Source organism: Diadema antillarum, unplaced genomic scaffold (assembly GCF_040938485.1).
Source record: "Diadema antillarum isolate AM-2024a unplaced genomic scaffold, OU_Dant_1.0 seq00001251_RagTag, whole genome shotgun sequence".
Classification (NCBI taxonomy): domain Eukaryota; kingdom Metazoa; phylum Echinodermata; class Echinoidea; order Diadematoida; family Diadematidae; genus Diadema; species Diadema antillarum.
In genome coordinates, this window is record NW_027272037.1 from 460,180 (window position 1) to 486,228 (window position 26,049).

General features: G+C 38.9%; 1 protein-coding gene across 1 annotated transcript in view; it reads right to left on the reverse strand.

The window, feature by feature from the left end:
* Window positions 1–2,690: 2,690 nt before the first annotated feature.
* The window catches only part of LOC139745307 (CAAX prenyl protease 2-like), a 44,948-nt gene continuing 21,589 nt past the window's right edge, over window positions 2,691–26,049 (reverse strand). The window contains exons 2-9 of the mRNA XM_071655704.1: window positions 21,551–21,656; window positions 19,230–19,310; window positions 13,362–13,422; window positions 10,673–10,746; window positions 8,424–8,532; window positions 5,857–5,928; window positions 3,788–3,850; window positions 2,691–2,917 (exon numbers count right to left, since the gene is read on the reverse strand). Of these exons, the coding sequence (XP_071511805.1) occupies window positions 2,691–2,917; window positions 3,788–3,850; window positions 5,857–5,928; window positions 8,424–8,532; window positions 10,673–10,746; window positions 13,362–13,422; window positions 19,230–19,310; window positions 21,551–21,656 (793 nt within the window). The remainder of the gene's footprint in view (window positions 2,918–3,787; window positions 3,851–5,856; window positions 5,929–8,423; window positions 8,533–10,672; window positions 10,747–13,361; window positions 13,423–19,229; window positions 19,311–21,550; window positions 21,657–26,049) is intronic.

The following is a 26,049-nucleotide window of genomic DNA, read 5'->3' on the forward strand; positions in this document are numbered from 1 at the left end:
AGTTTGTGATCATAAAATGAATGGGTAAGAGTGTTTTTAGCAGTTTTACTAGAACACTCTTTTGGTAGAGCAGTGTGATCAGGTATGTCTTTGAGGTACCTTCTCATTTCTTGAAAATCCTTTGTACACTCTTCACTTTCAACTCTACTAGCTTTTGAAAGGATAATGCTACTGCTTTGAAAGTTGGCATTATTCCTGGACAGAATGTGTTGATAGAGCATGCTCAATTTCAGGTTAATCCGATAATCCCTTCATTGTTGTTGCTATGTTGGTTTACATCCTGTTTTTTGTCCCTTTCATTTCGCAGATAGCAAGGCTTAGTAAAGATTAAGTGCTTGAATAGACCCTATACTTCAGAGCCTCTTTTCTACGTTCACACTTTTCCAGTGTGTGCTTTCTTTCCAATATTTAGATAGGTTAGGAGAGTCCATATGAATTGAGTTACACATCATTTTAAAGCTTAAAGTCTGCTCTTTCAGAATCTGCCCATAACTAAAAATCTACATCTGGCGACTTTTTGTTGGTTTTGTGATGCACGATCACAAATAATGCTATTGGTATTATGGGGAGAGGAATCTCGACAAGATTTTAAGGAGAATTCTGGATTCTAGTGGAATTTTCTTGTGCCTATTTAATGTCTACAAGTGTGAAAACACACGTGCACACACATATAGTGATCATCATGTTTTTCTCTCCTACAGCCAAGCTGTTGAGCGTTTACAATGAGGCCAGAGCGTATCGCCCATAATTGTGGCATGAAGCAATCCCAAACAATGGCCAAATTTCAGGCACACCTAGCTTTATCTGTTTTACTATTGCAACAGTGTCAACGTGAATGGTTTTAAAATTGACAATGTCTTAAATCAATGACTTGAAATACCACACTTTGAAATGCCATTATTTCCCACAAGTGAGCTAAATTTCAATCAAGGTGCTGAAAAAATACCTTAGAATAAAAGTCCCTTCTCCTGACCTGATTTTAAGAATATCAAACGGGTAGACTACCAAAACAGGCAAACATGAACACATGCTGTTAAAATGCACAGACATATAAATAGTCCAATGTGGACTCTGAGTCCAGACATGCATATCCCTGAAATACTTTCTAACGTGGATGGTTGGCAATTTGCTTGAGAGTACACACCCACATGAATCCCATCTTTAATTGGGAATTTTCTATCTGCAATACCACCCCCCTACCATCCTCTTATCAACTTACTTTCATACCTTCCCACCTTCTGCAATTACATGAATTGTCATATTACACACACCACCTGCTCAGGCCAAAAGCACAGACCTAAATTCATCCTGAAAACATCTTACATTTTCATATGACCTTCAACCTTGCAAAATTAGGAACCTGAATGATAATTCTGTAAGAATAAGCCACACGTGGACCTCAAACCAAAGACAGTTCTCAGGCTTGACTTTTTCGATTTTTCTCTGGGTTGCATGATTAACCCGTGGAAGAAGAGTCCCAAGAATACTCGGGCAGGTGTCTATGGGAAATGCGTGTTACAGCAAAATCAGTCCGACTCACTATGTCCTCAACGGGTTACAGAAAATAAAAGAGTGATGGTAGTTTGTCATTTTTCATCTATATTTCTGGCATATTAGTCCATGATAGAGGAAGAACTGAGTGTTGTCTATCACATGAAATGACCTTCCTGAGATGGTAGTGAAAATGATGACCCAGAACTCACTTTCAGTTGCAAGGTAGCTATCAAATGGGTTCGGAAACAAAAACATCTGCATGGTCATCATAAATTCTGTTTCATTGCTGCTTTGATTGATCGAGGAGGGAAATGTTGGTTTTTCAAGAAGAAATAAAAGACACAAAAAGAACTCACACAACAACAATTCTAGGGAAGGAAAAGTGTCAACTCGGCAAGATGCAACATCACATAATACGTATCTGTGTGCATCCCTCCCTTTTCAATTGGTATGACATCTATTCCTTGTGAAGGAAAGATGTCTAGTCCTAAAAAAAACATGTCACGACTGTAGCAGAATTTGAAAACACTGCAAGATGATTGCGCAATGAGTTGTCACTTCAGTTAGATTGCGGTAAACCCGTTTCCATCGTAGCCTCACACAGAGCAACCTTTCGTTTTTCAGGTCAAAGTGCGATGAACCCCACAGGGTTCCCATTCGCCCTATGAAGTTCCGCCCTCAAGAACAGCTGGCCACTCTCAATGGCCCCAATACCAGAAAAAGGCAAGAAATCAGTGTTGTAGCATGTGTCACTGTAGTTGTACATCTTACAGCAAACTGCTTCCCAGAGGAGAACTGCATATGAGCTTGTTGTTGAAAAGTGCTGTAGGAAGATTTTGGCTGAGTGCACCTCCCTACGCCTACTGTACTCATCTTCAGCTGAATCAATGTATTTTTTATATGTTCACACATTTCTCATTTTCTCTTGCTACAATGATGCTATCACTAAATAGCCGTTTGTTAAACACAAATGGAAAAGTAGAACAAAAACAATATAACAAGACTTGCAAACTTGTTGATATTGCAAAAAGGCATTCTGCAGCTTCAAAAATATTCTTTCCCTTTTCAAGGACTGAAATAAACAGATTGCCATGACTCTGCTAGGCAATTTTTTTTTCTTTTTGCACATAACCTCTTGAACCGTTAAAAAAGAAAAAAAAAAAAGAAAAAAAAAACTTTCTGTAATCCAGGATCTATCAGAGAGTTCGGGTGCCAGCGACGGGGTCATCCCGGTAGATGGAGTTGCTGAACCACTCGGGCGTGGTCAGGGGGTGGAGGAGGAAGAGGAAGAGGATGAGGCCCACGACGAAGGTGGCGATGATTATTGCACGGTTGCGGGGGCTGTGGTTGAAGACCTGGCCAATCTCGGGGAAACCCATGTAGTTGCAGAATGAGTGGCAGATGAATGGGCCAGCTAAGTGACCTATATATATTTTTCCCCCCAAAAAAAAAACAATGAAAATTTGAATGACAAAAATGAAATCAATGTTTTATTCACATTACACAACCAATGCATGAGCTTGTAGTACTATGATACTATCTAAATAAAAATTTTGGAATATAGAATCATTATATGAATATAGAATCAGTATATAGAATGAAGAGCATTTGTCACAATCATACTTCATACAAAACTGAGTAAATGGGAAGATTATAGAAGTTTAAATATGTGACATTACAAGTAAAGCTGATAAAGCTAGGATATGAACGATTATGCAGCGGGTAGAAATTCTCTTTCCATTGTGAGACTGAGAAAAGATGGGAAATCCATTACCCGGTATTCTACTTCACGGAATAATCTAAAGGGACCAGAGGAAAATCCTTCATCGTTACATTAATTTTGACTTGCGCAATAGAATTCACACATACTGTAAAACGAGAAATGTTTGCGTGCATTTTAATTTTGCGAATTTCGCGAGAGCCAAGATTCGCAAAATAAAATGCACGCGAAAGTTCTTGTCTACACTATATGCATGGAATGTTAGAGGCAACTCGCGAAAATTTCATGCCGCGAAAATATCATGTTTTACAGTATTTATACTCGTTTTGGGTACTATTTTTCTATGAATTTGCAAATTTTTATGACTTGCACGAGACATACTTGCATGTGATGGTGTGTGGCAGAATTGCAAGCCAATGTGACTGGCATTGACAAGACTATTTTTGAATCATTAGCACTTGCAAACCAGCTGAGCCAACAATCTACGCAGTCATAACTGCTGTTTACATCCCAAGAAATCCGCACATTTTCTGCTCACCAAATGTACGGTGGTACCACATGTAGTATACTCACCAGTTCTAACAAACAAGAATGCTGAGTAGGCACCGAAAACAGTTGTATAGCAAGACTGGAAAACTGTGAAAGCAATCAGAATTTCATTTGGAATGATTGATTCTAACCATCTGTGATCACAAAAATGCAAATATGCTTGGCATGAAATATGAGACTGTTGGTATTTCTACCGTAAGCTTTCTTAAAATCGTCCCATTTTGGTAGCTCAGTTTCTGCAACTTTCTTGGTCATGCTGACATGACTTTAATAAAATGGTAACATGTAACCATGACACACACACACCACACCCCTGTAAAATCAAAGAAACAAACAAACAGGCAAACAACAAACAAACAAACAAACAAACCAGAAATTGCCCCAGAACATTACAGATTGTGCAAAGCTGCACCAACTTCCTTTGGTAAACATATAACTGAAAAGTTGATGTTACTACAAATTGTATGAAATACCTTCCGTCCTACATAGCAGTTCCTTTCAAATTACGACAAGTTAAACATGTAAACAAACAAACAAATAAACCCCCAATTAGTGCAATGAAGTTGCTGGATCTTGGAAGACTTTTGTGCTTGACTAACAACATTGTGTGCTGTTGCTTTTGTCATTGATAAGGAGCGACAAAGATTCATATAACTTTTCTTTAAAAATGGAAATAATAGAATGATGTAAGTTTGGGTGTTTTTGTTTTTTTTTGACATTTTATGTAAGGAAAAGTTGTAGGGATTAGATAACCATTACATAAACAGAGAAGCGCTTTTACGAAACAAGCCATTAAGCTCCCTTTTCCTGCCCACAAATGGCAAGTTGGTAATAACTGGAATGTAACAAATAAAAATTTAACAATTTCTCTGAAAACATAGACCAAACAAGCCCATAACCAGGATCATAACAAAAATGAATTAGTCACACGAGCCATGTCAGGGCGGTTAATGGCCCATTTTTCATCCAACAGATTACGTGATGGATAGGAACTAGATTACTGAAATCACTTACAGGCAAGAGCGTACTAAGTCATATGGCTTCTAATAGTCTGACTGGCATGTAAGCATGAAATCCTGACGTAAGTCCTGCCCTCAGCCCTTTCCAAATGTTGAGAAAGAAACTCCGCTCAAAAGGTCAAAAATTTTCACACAAAACTCTGATGACATACATCGCTGGGGCAATCACATTTTTGCTTTCTTGACAGCTTCGCTCAGGGAGTGTATCGCATCACCGATACAGCAATTCAAAAATAATGAAAACAAAGGTCAAACCTCGCCTTTTTTGAACATTCATGGATGGATAATGCACACACAACACACAGTGTCTCTAAAGGGATATTGTACAAGACATAGACCAGTTTGAGGTTTAGTCTGACAGGAAAAAGTGAAATTTTACAAGCACAACAGTGCAAAATTGCATTTCATATTAAGTTGTGAACATTTAAGTTTTGCTTATTTTCCCAAGACTGTTTTGAAAAGTCAATATGAATATGGAAACGGGTGGGTTTGATCATGTCATAACTTCACAACTTGCCATGTGGCACGTACATAAAATCTGGAAATTTCTCTTTTTTATCTTTACTTTGCTCAAATGCAATGCCTCAGTCTAAAATCTGATTGTATGTAACTAATTATCGTTTCAAAGTTATTCAGCAAAGGAATAACATTTATGTGTGATACTTTTGTAGCAGATGAATTGAATTTTCAGCAAAAAATCACACAAGTCAAGGAAAATTGTGAAGTAATGGATGATCTGATCAGCTTGATAATTTCCATATTCACAATGATTCTTCAAGAACTTTCTACTGTAAATTAACAAAACTTATAATTTCTCTAATTTCTATAACATTTTTATTTGAATTTTCACCGCTATCCTTGTAAAATTCTATTATTTCTTATAAGTCTAACTTTTAACTGAGTTGGAATTCCCCTTCAAGGTATTGTGCAATACGCCAAGGAGTATTTTTTTCACACACCTGAAGTGAGCATTTAGTCATTTATATTTCTTTCTCTTTTTTTGCAAATTTTGTGTGTTTGTTTCGTTTTGTTTTGTATGTCATTTTCACAGTGGAGAAATAAACACATACTCACATGCTGTTAGAATAATCGCTGATAGAGGTTCCATGCCGAATCTTAACCGCTCAATGATGTGGTGTATATGAGCTGCAAATAGAAGCAGGGTGATCCATGACATGGGAGGAAAGGCTGAGCCAGATACCAATACATTTATGAGAAACAGGGGACACCCACAGAACTGAGAAACCAATCACCAACTTAAAGGCACATAGTCCCGGTGGTTTAGTCCAATTTGTACGCGGGCGCACAGCGCAAGTTTCCTATATCTAGAGACCTACGCTATCGACTCCTCTTTAGCACTTATACGCTTTGACCCATTTCCCCGAGTCCAAAAGAAGTCCGATCACAGTTCGGCTCATGATTCAGCTGAGGGGGACGGCAGCTTTAGCAAACTTCTTTTGTGATGTCATACTAAGAAGCATATATGCACGCACCCTGGCATTACTACTGACTGCGTGATGCGCAGAGAAGACAACGAAGGCAACGTTACCTAGCAACACCTACACGCTTTACTCTTGATGACAGTTCAACTTCGGCAATCTTCGTATCAATGCTAACGGTGATCGGCTGTATCATCAACAGTGCCCTCTACACTACCACCGGGACTATGCACCTTTAAAGGAATGATTCGTGTGTCAAGTTTTTTTTTTTTTTTTCGATTTCAAGTGATTGACAATATGCCCTTCATTGATGTAAATACACAGCGATAATTTAGCATTTTAACAGTAACCATGACAAAAATCATGGGCACACAACAACTTAATGCAAGAATTGTTAATTTGAATATAAATATGCAGTACCCGCTGCTACACGGGATAAGAACCATCACTGGCTATCGGGCGAAAGCACGGTAGTCTAGTGGATATGATGCCTGTCTAGGAATCAGGGGGGTCAGTCGTTTGAGTCCAACCAAAGTATGTATGACCATGGACCTACTGTAGATCCATGGTATGACCACAATATTTTTCATGATGGCTACTACTAACAAACTGAATAGTCGGTGTTTATTTTCGTCCATGGAGGGCAATTTGTCAATCAGTTGCAGCAATCGTCAACTGTAGTAAACCACCCTGCATGCATTGTTATAAGTATAAGAGGCATGATGGCAATGTAGGTAGCAGACTCTGTACATAACTTTTATACCAATGGACTCTATGCATGGAAGCTGTAAGAAAGCTACCAATCAATCCTGTGAGGGCCGATTGGCATAGAAAACACCATAGCGTTGTACTATATGAGCTGAAATTTTCGCGTACAGATATTTTCGCGAATGGCTACATGGAGGACATTTTCGCGTGTTGTTAATTTCGTGGTTGCGAGGGTGTAACTGAACTTTGTTATTCGCGCGTTTTTATTTACGCGTGTTGATATTTTCACGGTTCAAAGGCGATTCGCGAAATTCGCGAAAATAAAACCACCGCGAAAATTTCAGCTCGTACAGTATACTCCATTTAGAGTCCCTGGCACAGAGCGGGTTAACTTAGAAAGCATCCTCAGCGATATAAATATATATAGATATATTTTTTAACCCATTCCCTCCTATCAAGGAATCTCCAAATCATCTTCACGCATTGGCGAGTAATGAGTTGAATGGAAATACGAAATCAAAGGCAAATGACCGGTGAAATTTTGAGTAAAATCAAACAGAGTCTTTCAATAGACTTCAGCGGACTTTTGAACATCATCACCAGTAAGTCATAGGAAAAGGCAACTCATTGGAACAGTGCATGGACTGGCCACACAACAGTGTAGGACTTCTCATAACTTTTCTTCATGGGATCCCCATGTTATTACCTGTACTACTACTGCAGGGAAACAGTCAAGATTTCTAACAAGGCCTTCATGTTCTCTTAGTACACCATTTCCTTGTATTTGTTGTTGAAATCCCCATAAAGATTTGCATTATTGATATTTATATCTATTTTGAGTTGACTGTGATGATAATGACTTTCGAATAATACTCAAGTTCAAACTGTTGAAACTTTTAGATGGTAGCCAAAGTCTGAATTCAATCAAATTCTCACAAATCTATTCCTTTTGTGTCACTGCCTTCTTCAAAACATTTATCTCTGTGGAGATAAGTTTTCCTTTACTGATAATTCACCTATGTGTGAGAAATGTACATTATATGGCAATACCACTTTAAAAGGAACAAAGCAAAAAACAAACAAAAACACTAAACACAATCAAAAATATGCACACACACACACACACACACACATACACACACACAGAGCAAATGCACAGTTACGCAGAACATTGATCTATGGAGGAACATTGCCTACTTAGGCTTTTCAGTATGACCTCTCCAGTGAGTTTCTGTACTCAAACAAGCCAATGTAGAGGATATTTCCCCCCCCCCCCTCCACACACACACACAAACACATGCACATACCCCCCCCCCATAAACTGACACACAAACACAAACACAAACACACACACACACACGACTGCATGAACAGCAAAGAAAAAGAGGGCACAGGCATTGAAACCCACACACAGATTAATTCATCAACACATATATATAAACAACACTTTGGTATTATACTCCAAAACGAGGCTTTGTCGGTGGAGAAACTCACCTACACCGAAGAATAATGGGCACACGATGACGGCTGTCGGACAGCCGAAGCAAGGCACAAGGAGGGGTAGCATACATGCTCGGAATACAAACTCTTCAGTAAATGGAGCCTGCATGGAAAAACCAATGAGGAAAGGCGGCTGTCTCTTAAAAAGACATATCACAAGCAATTTTAACCCGTTGAGGACGGGCTGATTTTGCTACAACACACATTTCCCATAGACACTTGCCCAAGTGTACTCGGGACTCGTCCTCAACGGGTTAAGTCCATGCTGCCCGAAGGCTGCTCATTTGCACAGGTGTCCTACTGGGCAATTTTACTCATTGCATCCCACATACATGCAGAGTTCATTACCAATTGACAATGTGATTGGCCCTTTCATTTTTTGTTTCTCAGTGCTTTTTAGTTCTAAAACTTCAAAGGAACAACTCCTTGCGGAAGAAAGAAAGAACAGCATAATCAAGGACAGAATGGAAAACTAAACCTACCTATGTATTTAAAAGGCACAATATCACTCGAGGAAGAAAGAAAATTAAGATTATGAAATATTCTTGAGATTCAGAATGAAGAACCCCCCCACCTTCCCATCTCCCTGATTTACACCAACTGTTACATTTGTAGCTAATTTGGCATCAAAATACTACTTTAGTCTCCTCAGCAATCTCAATAAACAAAGCAAGCATCCATCCCAAAAATCTCAAAACTGATTATCTGCTTGGGCTCTCCCTATAAAAAGCACTGAATCAGTATCATAATCTCATCCCCAATGTACAGACTTATGTAAAACACTGGCCATAGCAAGATTTTGTAAACACTGCAGTGGCATTCCAATATAAACTCACAAATAGCTTTTGTCATATACAGGATGAACCATACACAACCAAATGTAATATGTGCCCCTTCCCCGTGGCAGAGGCAATTATACATCCCAAACCGTGGAGGCAGAATGCAAGCAAATCCCATATCGGCAGAAAGGCCTTCCATTACAAACTCACAGACTGAAATAACTGAGACAATGAAAAAATGACTTCTCTCCTGGTGATTGCTGTGTGCGAATCTATTGAGAACAGGAGCACTCCTGTGAAGTCATCAGCTGTTCGCGGACATTATCTATGTGACTGTGCATCACAAAACCAACAAAAGGTCGCACCCCTTGATTTTACGTGAGGACCCAATACAGGTGAAATGGGTCCACCTAGTTAATCCTTACTTAAAGTTAAAAGTTAAAAAGCCAATCCTCATCTCCACCAATACTATACCATCCCTTTAATCTCAGACAAGGTCGTCCTCCCTCACACATAGAGACAAAATATGATCAAAGTGAAAGCTTCTCATCTTTCCAGGATTCAAAACTGCACCCACACAGCTAGTTTTCATTGCTTATATTTCTCCCCTTCTCACTTGCTATTGTTTTTGCTTTGATTCCTTGTTTGTTTGTTTTTTCCTCATTTTGTGGTAACAATTTTCCCTCTAAATGCAAACCATACACATCTGCCAGGTGGGAATGCCACTCTCGGGCATGCACTACACTGCTCGGATTTTCACCAAAGTTAATCTGAGCTGCTTTACTGCCAAACCCATGGGAAAAGATTGCAATACTTATTCAAAAAAGCCTTGCTCATTAAGAAGCAACAAACACACAAACAATCAAACAAAGAAGTCACAGACTTCAAACCCACGCCATGGATTTCAATGAGTCAAGGCAATGGTTGAAAGACATATTTGCATAAAATGGAAGTTACATCACTGATAGCCTAATACTAGCCACAGGGCATGCTTTAAGAGAGTGCCTTCTACATTATAATGTAGATGGTTATGCCAGGCATGCTTTGATTAAGCACTTCTGGAGTTAAGGTGGTTTATCTGTGACTTTAATGGAAGGCTTGCATAAGCAGAGAAAATTCATACTCTAAGACAAAAAGTGAGAGAGAAATAGAGAAGAGGAGGGGGGAGGGGTATACGGGAGACCGAGAGAGGGGAAGAAATGCGATGGGTAGAGAGTGACGGAGACAGATTGGGAGGGGAGGAGGAAAAAGTGAGCATGAAATCGGTGGAAGGAATTTGCCTCTGCCGCCACAAAAGACGACAAAAAAGGGAGAGCGACAGAAAAAAGGAGACGGAGCGACAGAGACGGAGAAATCGAGACAGAGTGGGTAATCATTTTTTTTTTAACGATAAAACAAGAAAAGCAGCACCGGTAAGGACCACAAATCATACCGACTGTCGTTGTCATGCGCGATCATACTCACAATCAAATAATTTCGTAGCCACAGCATTCGCGTGTGGTTGTTGTTCCACAGGGAAGAAAAGGCACCTTTGTCAGCTGCAAAAGAAAACGAGACAAAAAGGCACAAAAAAGAGAAAGAAATACGCACAGTAAGACGACATTCAACGTATCACAAATTGGACGAGTCAAGAGTAACGATAACAGAAACACATCACAGAGTACTTAATGAAATGAAATCTCTCCCACACTCGTCATTCGAGATATCGCTCCATTAATCAACGTCTCGTCTCCCATCTTGATAGCAACGATACACGTGAAGGCTGCGATTAAGTGTCCTACTTTCAAAAGGGCATCTTTACTCCGTAGTTTTCTCAACGCATTCTTCCAGTCGACACTGTCATCACGCCGAGACAGACCAGTCACACAAGAGGAAAGCCTTTTCTCATTCACTCCTCTCTCTTTGAAATCGAAAGTAGAGGACATCCGAAGCCTTTCCCCCACCCCCATACATCCGAAAAGAACAAAAAAGCTGCGTAAACAGTTTTAGTGATGCTGCAGAAGAGATACTTGTATATCAAGATAAATATTTGTTACAATTTGAATATCACTACATAAATGTCAATAACAATTGATATAGATATGGAAGAAAAAAAGACCAGTATGCTGGCTTTTCATCTCCCACTAGTGGGGAGAACTGACAGAAGGATAACGTGGGAGCCAGAGCTTGAAAAAGTTTGTTCTGAGACTTTGAATGCCACCTCCATCTTTCTGGGGGAAGATGGGAGCACTCCCTAAGTGCAGACCTCAGAGGGGAGTTAGAAATTCAGTTTTGCGCTCTGATACAATCATTTAACCCATCAAGAGCAGCGGCATCTTTCTACTGTAATCACTATCATTCATTGCTAGTATTTCGTGGGGTAGAATGACAAATTTCATATACCGGGTAAGCCATACTTGGTTGATATGTTGTTGTTCATTTTGGTCGGAGAAATATTTAGACCCTTTTAATCCTTAAATCTATTGCTGCTTCTTAAATTGGCAACAGATTTTAAAGGGATTGTATAGCTTTGGTTGAGACCTAATTTTAAGTTTCTAACATTTTTTTTTTGGCGAGATAATGAGAAACCTCTCATTGAATATGAAAGAGAATGTAATTCCAAGAGGGATTCAATGTTTATTTGATGAAAATTGGTTTTGGAATGGCTGAGATATCCAAAACAGAGCAATCCTAATAAAAGGTAGGACCTGCCTTTTATTAGGATTGCTTTGTTTTACCTTGTGTTTGGATATCTCAGCCATTTCAAAAGCGATTTTTATCTACCGGTAATGCACTTTGAATTCCTCTTGAATGGTATGCTCTTTATTATTTCATTTATAAGTAGTTTCTTGGTATCTCGCAAAAAGTTAAAAGCCTAATCCAAATCTCCACCAACGCTATACTATCCCTTTAATTCTTCCCTGATATTGAGTAGCTGTAATGAATCTATTAAAAATGTTCCACCTTATATTTTCCCAATACAGGATATGCAGGATAATTCAATGTTGCAAATTTAATGAGGACAAGATGGTCATTTCTACAGCAAAATCACATCACAACTGGATGATGGTTGGAAGTTTTGCCTCATTAATCTCATGGTGCGACAAAACTTCACAGAGTGTGAGGGCATGCTCCTTTCTTTTTCTTTGTTCTTTTTTTTTTTTGATGACAGAAGGGTGGCAGAAAAGTTTAGTTCTACAAATCTACAATTATGTATCGGTCTTGAACTAAGACTAGTCCTCAAGCTAAACCGAGGGCAATCACTTGCAATTGATCATGTCATTCCGACTTTTTTTTTTCTCCTCATGATAACTATCATTCTCAGAAGTGGGTTACCCCTCGCACTCAGCGTACTACGACAATGTGCTGCCATGGTGAGTATTCGATACATTTACGCGAGATTGCTTTTGAGCTGATACGGCACAAGTGAAGTGTGCTCACACAAATTGTTTACGCACAAATGCCATTTTTTTCTTGTTAACCAGCAGCCCACAACAGTATTGGGGAAATAGTAGCACACTGGTAATTTCAATCAAAATTCAGCAGATTCTCAGCAGTGTTCATGAAATTGAAGAACCTGTTCGGCTTTGTCTGTATGTATCCCCCTCCCCACCCTCCACCCTCCATCTCAATTTCAATAGTCACAGAAACCGTTTATTGTCATGATGTAATGCAAAAATATAATGCAACTTTATTTACAATACTCTAGACAAATCCACAACAAATATACATGTATCTGGATTTAGTGAATGCAGGCATATTGGTAGTACCGGTACAATGTACATATTAGTGAAATCTGACGAAAATGGGACCATCCAATCTAAAATTATGAATTTGTGAAGTTTCTGTTAATTCTGAGGGCTGAAAAGGCTGATTTTTGGTGGAAAAAAAAGTAATTTCCCCCTTCTTGCAATAGACATGAGTAGTAATCAATTTGAGAAAAACAGTATTTTCCATTTTGGGAAAAAAAACAAAAAACAGTATTCCAAAAAACAAATTCCCCCTTTAGCGGGGTTGAGGATGAGAGGCTTTGAAGCTATTATCACAATGTCATAGAAGGCTTTGTACAAACCAATGATACATTTTTTTTTTTGGAGAGCGAGAAGGAAAAAAGATCAGCAGGTTATTACATTTGTTTGAAAGACACAATAATCACACAAGGTTAAGAGCTTACCTATTGATACTTCATGTGTTCCCTCCAGATACAGCATATACAGTGGACCTGAGAATAGTACCTGGAAATCAAAGAAGAAATCAAATTACTAACAAAAAAACAAAACAAAAAAATAACCACTATAAGAATTTTATTTCTGTGACAAATCTTCTTTTGTTTTCTATTTCTTTAAAACATATCTTGATTATGGCACATTGTAACTACGATGTATACCTTGCTGTATTTTGAATGAACAAAAATACATCTTTCTGCGGCACAGAAAATGGCCTAAATCAATCACTGAATGTGTATTGTGTTATCAGTTTGTACTGCTATTTTCAACACTTTCACGAAAGAAATTTGACCAAAATTGATCAGAAAGACGTGAAATGTCTGACTCATCAAAGACATCTGAGTTTTGTATTGATTCTTGCTGTAATTACTGCATTTGATATTTTTGTTTTCTTGCACCTTATTATGTACCCTTTACTTTGTCTGTTGACTGAACTCCTGCATGTGAACAGATTATACCCCCCCCCCAAAAAAAAAAAAAAGAAAAAAAAAAGAAAAAAAAAGATAATTTGATACTGGATAGAAATACGTAGACTGAATCACATTACACTGAATTGAGAATACCATCCAATAATAGGACTTTGCACATAGCCTTGATTTAAAGGGTGTGTACAGTTCTGGTCCAGGTGAAGATTTAGCTTTTAACATTTTGTGAGATATTCAGAAACCACTCTATGAGATGTGAAAGACCATGCAGTTCTAAGGGGTATCAAAAGTTTATTCGATGAAAATCGGTTTTGAAATGGCTGAGATATCAAAAAACAAGGTGAAACAAAGAGATACTAATAAAGTTGGGGCATGTCGCCTTTTATTATTAGCACTTTTTTGGATATCTCAGCCATTTGAAAACCAATTTTCATCAAATAAACGTTGAATCCTTCTTAAAATTACATGCTCTTTCATATTTCATAAGAGGCTTTTCATTATCTCACTTAGGAATGTTCAAAACATGAATCCTTACCTCAACCAGAACTGTGCAGTCCCTTTAAGGCTGAAGACATTTTTTCCTTGTTCTTTAGCAGGCACTCTAATTTCCATGATGGTATACTCACACACCGTAGTGAGCTAATGTTGTGTTATGATAGCACATGGTTCTGATTACTTTTTTTTTCTCTCTCTAAAAAAAAAAAAATCCTCAAGCATCAAAACAATTACAGCACACATTGAATTTGTATTAATACTGTGGTTCATACAGCTACATACACACATACAGAAGCACTTGATTTTTACTACTTTTTCATTTTCATTAAATTCTGTCTTTTTACTGACTAAATTTATCTTCTTTTTTTTTAATCCAACCTGTCATGATGAATGTGACTGTCATTTCACATGGCAGCCCACGCATATGATACAATTGAGGGGGTCGGTGCAATATAGTGCTAACCCACACAATAGTCATTTTGAGATAATTGCTGTTGAATGTTTGGAAAGTCCATACATTGTAAATTAATAAAATATGAATGCATGCACTTTTTACCATCTTATTGGTTGAATTTAAATATGATATTTTCACGGAGGTTAGAATGAAGGATAAGGATTATGAAAATGTATGTAACTCAATTTTGACAAAAGTGTGGGTTAGCACTATATTGCATCGACCCCCTCAATTGTACAAAGATCTGAAATTGATCAGCACACATGTATTTGAATTGGCCACACACAGTGAAAAATCTACAGATTTTGTCATAATATCAATAACTTATTTGAAAAAAAAACAACAACGAAAGCAGCAACAACATAAAAACAAAATAATGCTTCCTGCATCCTCCAGGGCAAAGGTATTAAAAAAAAAAATGGCTGATAAAAACTGATATTCTGTAATATTCTACAATCATAACCAAATTAATCAGCATATATCTGAATATTTCAAATAGAGAATAATATGTATACTTAGGTGACCCGCACCTCGTCATAGTTAATGTTTGTGCATATTTGAATCACATTTCGCCACTGAAATTCTATGAAATCCCACTCACATACAGGGAAAATGCTGAAGATTCCAATGGAATGACAAGTTCACAGATCGATATCGAAAATTCGCAGCTATCGTCGCCAAACGCGAACGATTTGAAATAGTTGTGTGCTGATTTTTGTTTAGCGCGCTTGTAACAATTTTAAGCGGGGTGAAGGTATTCGGGCCCCTGACGAGGTGCAGGCACCTCGCTATACAGCTATTTGACTTCCAGATAGTTTATCTCTAAAATAAAAAATAGATCCGAAGTATCCACCGATACATGCAACAGGGGATACAACAAGGATGTATATCACAATCTTTATCTAGACTTTACAAATCAACACATTCCAGCCTCACATGTCTAGTCTTACTTTTTCGTTTGCAACCTGACTTCCAGTCTTCTCACTCTTCTTCTCACACATTATGTGTCTCTTGTTGATGTGCAACTGTTTTTGTTGTTTTTTAGGTGGTGGTGGTGGTTAAAAAAATTGGCAAGCATCCACACCACTGCGAACGACTACACGAATGCTGCATTGATTGATTCCGCCCCACTGCGATAAGAAAGGGTAATGTCACAGTCTTTGGGGGATGGGGAGGGGGGGGTAGGAAAAGCCTGCTGAATGATTACGCACTGGAGATGTTTGTAATGAATCAGCCAATTTCATCGCCCATTCGACAGAAATGGGGTAACTATTCACGACAGAACTCACACACGCCAGCTGCCTATTATTTGAGGGGGAGGGGTGTTCTTGGGAAAAAGGGGTAGATACTCACTACTTGTTCTCCCCTATTCTTATCTTTTACACAACACCCAAATTTGCATTTATAGACTTTGTAACTGTGCTGGCTACTTTGCATTAAATGCACTAATACTAAGGTATAAAACATACTGATCTTGAATTTACTACTAATTTGTAGAAATCACATCCATTGCGTAGCAGTAAGTATCACTACTAGTATAAACTACATTGTAAATGTATGTTAATATTACTGTGACATAGTCACTGGGTGTTTCATAAAATGACCAGGGTCTAAGTAAGCATTTTATACAACAAATAATGCACAATGTGCCAATGGATGTGACAAACAATCTGCCAATCTCCTGCAACATTGAAAGAGTGCAAAATAAAACAATTTGGTCTCCAGCTTTAACATTTCCATGTGTGCCCAGGGCTAGTCTGGTAAAATCCATTAGTATAAAAAGAAATGCTGATAGATTTGTGTGTGCGTGTGCATGTATGTTCTATCCAGCTTCAATTGGATTGTTTAATACTGGAAGGAGCTCACAGTATCATGTACTGCCCACAGCAATGATATATCATACATACCTGGGTCTATATCAGCAAAAATCAATTCAAGATTTTTATTCAAATTCAGTCAGGCAGGATGGTTGCTAAAATTAAATTTTCCAATCCATTTTAATAGGTTCTTGTCCCCACCATCAATAACAGAAATGTCACCTAAGCCATACACTGCAGGGCTTTATTTGTAACTTTCTCCAGCCATTTGCATCGAGGAGAAATCAAAAATTAAACCATTCCTTACAGCAACCTGGTATGCCAGGTTCCCGAAATGTAGACAAGAGTGTCTACATTCATGGCCTAAATTCATGTTTATTTGCATTATGCCAACCAGAAGAGTGACTTTGATAGAAAGATCACAGTTTTCTCCAATCAGTATTTGTTCTTTTTCTGTATCAAAACTGTGTGTATTTTTGTCTAATTTGTCCTTTTTCCAACATAGCAGTGTGCCTGTTTTGCTATAAAACTCGTATGAAGATGCACATAGTCATCAAGGCTGAGCTCACTAGAATTTGACTTTCGCTGTCCCCATCTGGGTGTTCTTCTGGTGTATAACAAAAGAATTTCTGAGCCCATCAGCACACGCTCTATTCATACCTCCTGTCCGATTGATATTTTGCATTGTTCGATGACACATGCAGTTGACCGTGGCAAGGGGAAACGCGCAACGCTTGACTGCTTTCACACAGGCTGATTATCATTCTGTCCTTTGTCTGTCAACAGGCACAAAGAATCTTGATTGGGGGCATTGGAGGCTCTCCGAGAATTGCTGGAGGAACAGCTTTAAAAGTGTTGCCAATAATGTCAGTTCTCTCTCACTCTCAATACCGAGGCAACTTAATTCGTGCATAACTAATGGCCGTTTGATGTGGCAGTAATGAGGCTGTTGATAAAAGACCCTCACTCCAGGACGACCGAAAGTGAAAGATGTTTTTTCTTGCATGAATCCCCATATCCCCTGGAAGTCAGTCCTAGGATGGGCCAGGACTTATTGCATGCACGCTCTATTCCTCGCTCTCAACTCAGTGAAGCTCATAAAGCACAAAGATGATACCATTTCAGGGAATAATTTTCCAACTCAAATTTGATTAGCAATTTCAGCTGATGTACAATATTTCAAATGGTATCCTGTACACTTCTATGGAAGAAAACTGCTACACAAAAGTTAGTTTGTGTAGCAGTGGTGTAAAAATGCATAGCAAATTGCGATGCGATACCAGGAAAATTATTCCCTGCATTTAGTTTCCCCTGCTTGTTTACATAATACACAAAATATCTATAGTTTGGTGCCATATTCCATTCCTCCTTGAATGGGATATGGTACCAGATCATAGATATTTCCTGTGCTACATCAGAACAAGCATGGTACAACAATTCACTCGTTAAACTGTGTACCGGTACTCTCATTGGTAAATTTTCTACAAAAACATAGATCCCAAATTTATATTTCAGAAACTTTGGCCTGGCCGTTGCCTCTTCTGCCTTGTCTTTCTTTCATATAACCTACCAGTAAATGCTGAAGTACAGTGCTGCTAGCTAGTAGTAAATTGCAACTGTTCATGTGGACGCAGCTGTGATGTGCGCAAATGAACAACATCAACAATGCAAAACACAAAATACAATGGGGGCAATGACCTCATTCACGTAGTATGGGATATATTGCATGGTTGACAGACCAATCAGATTACAGAAATCACCATCACTAAAAAGAAGAAACATATTTCCTTCTCACAATGTACTTTCTCTTCCTACCTCCCTGGATTAACTGAAGCACTTCTTTCATCTCACTGTGTTTTTGGTTTTACACCTATATAATTTAGAAGAATTTCATCATAATATCTACCCAAGATCTTCATGTGGACCTCCACCCACCATTTAACCCTTTGCGGACTCTTAGTGCTGATTGGCACCAAAGGCTCATAGTGTTACACACACTGTCCAAAGTCCCTGGCACAAAAAGGGTTACATGAGAAAAGCCACTCCATGTTCAAATTGAGTCATCACTGCATCTAATTTGCAAAAGAGGTTGTGACCCATCTATGTCACTGTTCAGTGAACTTTCCACCAAATTGATTCTATTTGTCGAAGTTTAATGACATTTTCACTGTTTTGCTACAGTAGCTTGACTTCATTCTGTTCAGCCGAATTTTAATACACGCCTACTGTAGAGTTTTCCTTTAATATGGATCTACATCCATCACATAAACATTGCTGTGAGGTCAGCTACACACAGCAGTCTTCACTAGCCTACAACACCGTACTAGCCATAAATAATCCCAGCAAAAAAAAAGGAGAAAAGGTAACTGCCAATAACAAAACTTCTTACCTCAGAAACCAAGAATTAATTGGATAGGAAAGTAGTTTACGAAGGCGAAATGCATAAATCTTCAACAGCAGCTTCTGCAAGTTGAAGACACAGTGAAGGGTAATATACTTTTTTAATGTGTTACCCACCCCCCATCCCCACCTCCTACTCGGGGGGGGGGGGGGGGGGGGGGGGGGGGGGGCTTCAGCAGTTACACATTACAGAGAAATAGTATGGCAAATGAGGTTGCGCCTTACCATCGTCAGTACTAGTGGCACTGTCAGAGCGGCTAGGAGGCCGGGTGTCCTGACACCAAGATGTTCGCATAATGTCCAACCCTGAAAAAACAGTTTAAGGGAAGAAAAACATTTGTATGTGAGGTGATGATTCTACAATATCAGAATGCTTTACCATTCTTGAATGGCTCAGGGGAAGCAAAAACGCACAGGAATTCACAAACTCAACGTACATACTTAGAAACGTATACAAACAGAGAGGAGAATAAAATCAGAAATATTCACGGCATGAAATTTTCGCTATATTGGAACAATCGGCTTTCGCAACATGATATTTTCATGAATTGCCACTGGCTTTCAATGCAGTGTTAACAAGAACTTTTGTGTGCATTTTAAACTCATGAATCTTGGCTCTCATAAATTCGCAAAACTAAGATGGAAACAAAAATTTCTGGTTCTACAGTAGTGAGTGAGCGAAGAAATATGACTGAAATCATATATTAAAGTGGATGACAATGAAACTTTTTTTCATCTCATCATAATTAATGGAAGGATGATGACCCACTTTACAGCAATTAGTAGCTTTGAACCAACCAACAAGCTGCTGCAGAAAAACAAATATTAGTATCCCTCCTTTTACTCTAGACTTGTACAGATAAAAGGTTACTGCACCCCTCGAAAACAGCTGTGAAAGTGAAATTCCAAAATGCAAAACAGCTTGATTTTAATACTTTGGTACAATTTATGTACAGCATGAGTATACTATTTGACCATGACTTGTTCTAAGTTACTGCAGCATCACTCAAGCAAGTACTGCAGAAAATTCGAAAAGAAAATCGAAGTCGATAACGAACGAAAAAGCTAATGGCTCATGGCTTGAGTGTATTCCCAAACATGTCTATCCTGTGCAGTGTTTGGTGACAAAAGTTTGTTGATGCCTGTAACAAGGGCGATTTTTATGTCTGCTGAACATTATGCCATAAAATCCATCAGGGGAGACTCGTATTGCGTGCGGTACGGGATCAATGACAAGAGCTGGAGAGGTTGTTTGCGAGGCCCCCCCGGTAACGAGCTCACGACATTAGTGTCGAATTGTCAATGGGGCTCGGAATGATCAGCCGGCTTTCGAATGCTGCGCTCATCGCTGCGCGCCGTACTATATTACGGAAGGGAGAAAAGCGAAGCCAGTCGGAATGCTGAAGATGTTACTTACACACACAAGAGATATGCAAGAAAGCAATGATAAAAAGAACGGCAGGTAACCGCATACGGATGGCATTTTCAGCCAAATGTTTGGAATATGTACGATTGCAGTGCCTCCTCCAGGTAATGGGGACTGATTCACCGATACGGACGTCGTCTAATGCGAGCAGAGACAGCTGTCTTCGCAGCGGCCTCTCTCTCTCCATCTCATTTCTTCACCCACTCCTCCCGTTTTCTCCCCTTTCGTCCCGCTCCGCCCCTCTCCTGCACCCCTCCCCCATCCCCCATCCTCCTCCTCCTACTTTTTCTCCCCCGCAATGAACACTGGCCACATGCATGTGCCTGGCAGATCAATATGGGAGTGAGAACAGCGTGATAAATCAAATATCGAGGAAGTTGTCGGCACTAAAGCTTCACTGAGCCCTTCTCTTTCCTAGAAACCCCTTCCCCTACCACAATGCTTTAAACAAGAGAGCTACTACAATGATATCTCCTGATGGGTGTAAAGATATCTGACTCAGATGTAAAAGTAGAGAAATATCTTGCATTATTCTATGCATTCACAATCCAATTGCATATATCGTGTGACAAATACAGTCAAGATTTTGACTTGGACATAAAAGCAGGGCAGCATCTTGAATGTAAAAAACACATCTACTATCCAATCGCTCATAAAGTGTGACAAATATATTTGTACGTTCATTGACCTTAATTTTATAATGATAACTTTCTTATGAGCAGATGTTCTTTTTTGTCTTGCAGCCCACTTATGAGCCTATTCTGGGTCTATGATATTAGATATCTTTGAAAGAACATATTTTAAACATGCATTTATTAGTAACTAATGCCTTGATGCAAATACATGCATATCTGATGAATTACCGAAGTACACCCACACAACTGAATTGTGTTTAAATGTCAAGAACATCTGCCTTTTTTAAGATGAGGGAAACAATGATTAAATTTATGTGTAATTACAGAACTATCCCAACAAATTTGCAGAGTTGACAGAATGGAATCAAGCCTGTCCCACCTACTTACAGGGGCCAACCTTACCCCTGCCAAATACCAAGTACGTCCGAACCCCCCTCCCCCTATCTCCATCTGATGTAAAACCCTCATCATATGAAAATGGATACCTGTATACTGGTTGCCTCGTTGCTGATGAGGAGGAGAAAGAGTGGAGCTGCTGCGCACACGACAAACACGCTCAGCGTTCTCTGCTTGATCGTCTTTGGGTGGTCCCTGTGGAAAAAAGAAAACAGAGAAACCAACACATGAATTAATTAATGGTGTATAATATGTGGAGATAGTATGCCTATTCATGTAGATAATTGAAGAGAATGGATAATGCGTCTGGAATTCAATGGGAGGGGGGCTGGTGGTGGTGGGGTTGGAGGAAGTTACATGTAGTTTAATTGGTGGGGATGTTGTGGACTTGATTATTGTCTTTTATCTATTTTCAAAGGAACATTTTTCAATTCCAATCAGTTTCACAAAACAAAAATATAGGGTTCTAATAAAAACAACTACAAGTGTGTATGGTGAATGTTGGTGTACAGAGTACACACAAACATACATACACACACACACACACACAAACACACACACACACATACACACATCAAAGGGTCACTGGGTTAACTGAAATACACATCAGTCTTGCAATGCAGCATTGTACAATGTATATGCCTAAAAATTAGTTAACTATAAAGTTGCACACATCCTTCATTTGAGTGTGTGTATGCATTCGTTGTGTAGTGGGAGAAAGGGGGGGGGGGTTGGGATAGTGGTAGAAGATAGAAAGGGGAAGATGGATCAGAATCCAGAAAGAAAGTACAATGAGGGCAAGAAATGAGTTTAATAGAATATGAGATGGCATGAAAGAAGAGCCTGAGGGGGGAATGAGGGATTGGAAACACCACATCCATCACTATACAGAGGGAAATGGATATCCAGGCCCCTTCCTATCCTCCTCCACCTCCTCCTCCTCCTCCTCCTCCTCCTAGATTAGCTACTGGTCAATTCCACCGAAAGGTTGCATTTTATGAAAATCAAACTATTGAGTATAGATGATTAATGAAGCTTAATTAGATGATCTGGTATTGTTTACTCAAAGCAGCCTTTCACAACGGATATTTTGATACCTCATTTGTGAACATCGGTGAACGTGGAGTGGAGTTATGTCCGAAAAACCTTCATTTTTCATGAAAATTGCCAATTTTTGCAGAATTTATGTATCATTTCTGATACACTATTATGACCATAGTACAGCTTGTGTAATTCTCAGATGGCTTATTTTCTAAATGTTCTTTGGTCATAGATTGGTTCTATGATGTTCTAGAACTTGTTCCGGCATGAGTAAATATTATTCTGTCAATCTCAAAATGTGGTAGTTGATAGCGTCCCATAAGTCACGTTTTTGTGTCCCATCAGTCACACTGGTTTTCCCTATCCTGCTACTGTACCAATGAGTAGATATTCATACCACTTGGCTCAGGGTAAGCACCAACCCTTTGCTACATTCAGGAAAGAAAATATCTTTCTAGAGACTCTGTGTGTAAGAATATTTCAGAACTTACTTTCCCATGTGAAAAACGGTGGTCCTCAGATGTCCCATAAGTCACGACAGCAATTTTTCGTTGCTGTACGTAATGCAATGATACTTTTCAAACTAAGTATCGTGTTGTCATAAACTGTGATATGATGGATCTAACCATGAAATGAGAAAAATGCATTTGATGCAACTATTTTCTCAAAATACTGGTTTGAAATTGCTGAAAATTGTCACTTTGTCCCATAAGTCACAATGGAATTGACCTACTGTAGATGGATGCAATTCAGCATTCCACGGTCCAGGGAGCTCATTGCATTTTTCTTTCTTTTTCTTTTTTTAACTGTGTGAAACAGGCACATCTGCAGTTTACCACACCACTGCCCTCCAAACCCACCCACCAGCTGTTTCAATTCAGATATTTGTACCCTACGGCACACTGCTTCTCTGGTTTGAAACATACCATTGTAATGGGAGATCATGGCAAACATACAACACAGAAACAAAAAGCTGGTTACATTTTTACTTTTGTATGCCTCACAGAAAATCCTGCATGCCAGTTTCGATCAAACTAATGATGCAATACACCAGAGCAGGAAATGATGATGAAAATTACAGTAAAAATGATGATAATCATAGTAACAATAATGATATTACTACTGGTACTTCTTCCCATAATAATAATGTTAGAAATAACAATGAATATTTGTAAAGTGCAATAGCCACCTTTCTCAAAGTACAAATTATGAATGCTGCAGTTTTCAGATAGGGTACCATATTGGCATGCACACTTAGGCACAATACTGTAAAAGTGGATATTTTCATGGGACTAATTTTTCGCGCTTGGCCATGTAAGAAGAGTTTTGCGTGTTTTTAATTCCGCGGAATCAAGACATCAACAACTGGGACATGTGGCACGCAAAAACATTCGCGTGCTTTTATTTTCGTGCTAGCTTGCGGTTGCGCGAAATGCGCGAAAATTTCAACACCGCGAAAATGTCCACTTTTACAGTACATTCTTGGTTCTGTGTGTAGGTCTGGCCACGCACATTACACAAATAACGTGGCACTAAAAACATGGACCACTTCATGGTGCAGCATTTTTTCACAAATTTTGCCCTCTACCACACTCGTGCAACAAATATATGAACATTCAAATATCTCTGGAGATACTGAAATAACCTCTTTCTTACAGTTTGAAACAAGGAAAGTCACTGAAATTAGCAAAGTGTAAAAACTGTAATCTCGCAGAATATATTTTCCCACTTTACAGTCAGGCCCTATCCAGTTATTCTGTACACTCAATGTATTAGCAATATTACCATGCTGCATTTTGTGGATTTCGATCTTCTTCTTTTTTTTACACAAATAATGCCAACTTGGCAAAACCACAAAATGAGCCATGTACTATAGTGTGTGGCATGCTGAGTTAACCACCACAAGAAATGATGCCAACTTTGCACCACGAAGATGGAGAATTATTTTGGAATTACTGCTCGACTCTCATCTACTAGGCAGGTAGTAATAATGGTTTGCAATATAATCATTGTCTTTTGACTCTCTTTCCTACCCAAAAGAAATGATTTATCTAACGACTTTTATTGTAATTACCTCCACCAGGGCAGGAGGTTACGTTTTCATTGGCATTGGTTTGTTTGTCTGTTTGCAAAATAACTCAAAAAGTTGTGAACACACTTGAAAGATATTTGGAGGAAAAGTTGATAATAACACAAGAAACAGATTATTAACTTTCAGCAGTGATCCAGGAATGTTTTTTTTTTTTTTTTTTTTTTTTTGGGGGGGGGGGAACTCGCGGATTTATTATCTTTTTTGCAGACTGAGATTCCATGAACTTGGGAGTTCAAGCTGCGCATATACGAGGTTTGAATACGCACGCTACAGCCTACAGTGCGTGCTTGTTTGTTTGTTTGTTTGTTTATTTCCATCTAAGAAGATGGCTGGATAGCCCATATTCAGCTACGTTAAGCTGGTCTTCCATGGGGTCCAGTTGTATGTGAGGTGGGACCACTTCACCGGGTTAAACACCCTGCTCTTTGCGATGGATGAATGAAGCGGGATCTTTTACGTGCATGAGTTGTGACTCTCTCATACACGGGACCTCCATTTTATGTCCTATCCGAGGGACATGTTCTGTTCAGGAGAGGCACCATGCAGCTGGAAGCTGATGACGTAACAAAAAGGCTTCTATATTGGCAAATTGGGCGATTTTCAGCATGCGTGTATGGGTGGAAATGAGCTGCTTGGAGGGCTTCTGTGCTCTCCGAGTGCTTTTCTAGTTATCATCAGTATTATTACTGTTCTTATATAGCGCATTAATACTTTTGGCAAGGTCTCTAGGTACTTCAGAGGAAAATACAAGAAAAAAAATAAGACTATCCCAGTATTACCTTTTGATATCAAACATATTAGCTTTCATCTTCGGAGTCTCCCTAAATCTGCACAGTATATCTCAAGACAGCATGTGAGACCATGCAGTCCCGACAGGCTCGGCAGAGGAAAAATGAAGCTTGCACTTTCGGGACTTCCTTTCTTTATTTACCTGGTCTACGAAAGGCATCCCCTCCAGTCAGATTGAGATGAAAAACACTACATCTACTTCATGAGGAGTCTTATCTATCGTTGAGACCACTGAGACATTAAGTCTCCCTGTAACGAATACCTGACAAGTCGGATACAGTGAGATAATGTCTGTTGGATGTACCCCCATGTATCAGATGTTTATAGCAAATTGGGTCTAGTTTACAGAAGCAATGGAGGGGGAGAGAGGTGGGGGAGGGAAAGGGAGGAGGAGGGTTGTGACATTTTGTTTAAATGTCAGTGAAACTCTCAACAAAATGATTTTTTAGGTTGAAGCTCATGATTGTTGGAGAAGTTGTGATAATGTATAACCAACAAATTTTGTGATAACCCAGTTCTTGTCACTGTGCATACATCACAGTACTATCAAAATTTACTGGTGCATGATGGGTAAACTCCCATTTACTATCATCTGCTACTTTGCAGGCATTATAATCTGATCTCAGACATGTTCATGTTACAGACAATTTATATCACGTAAAAAAA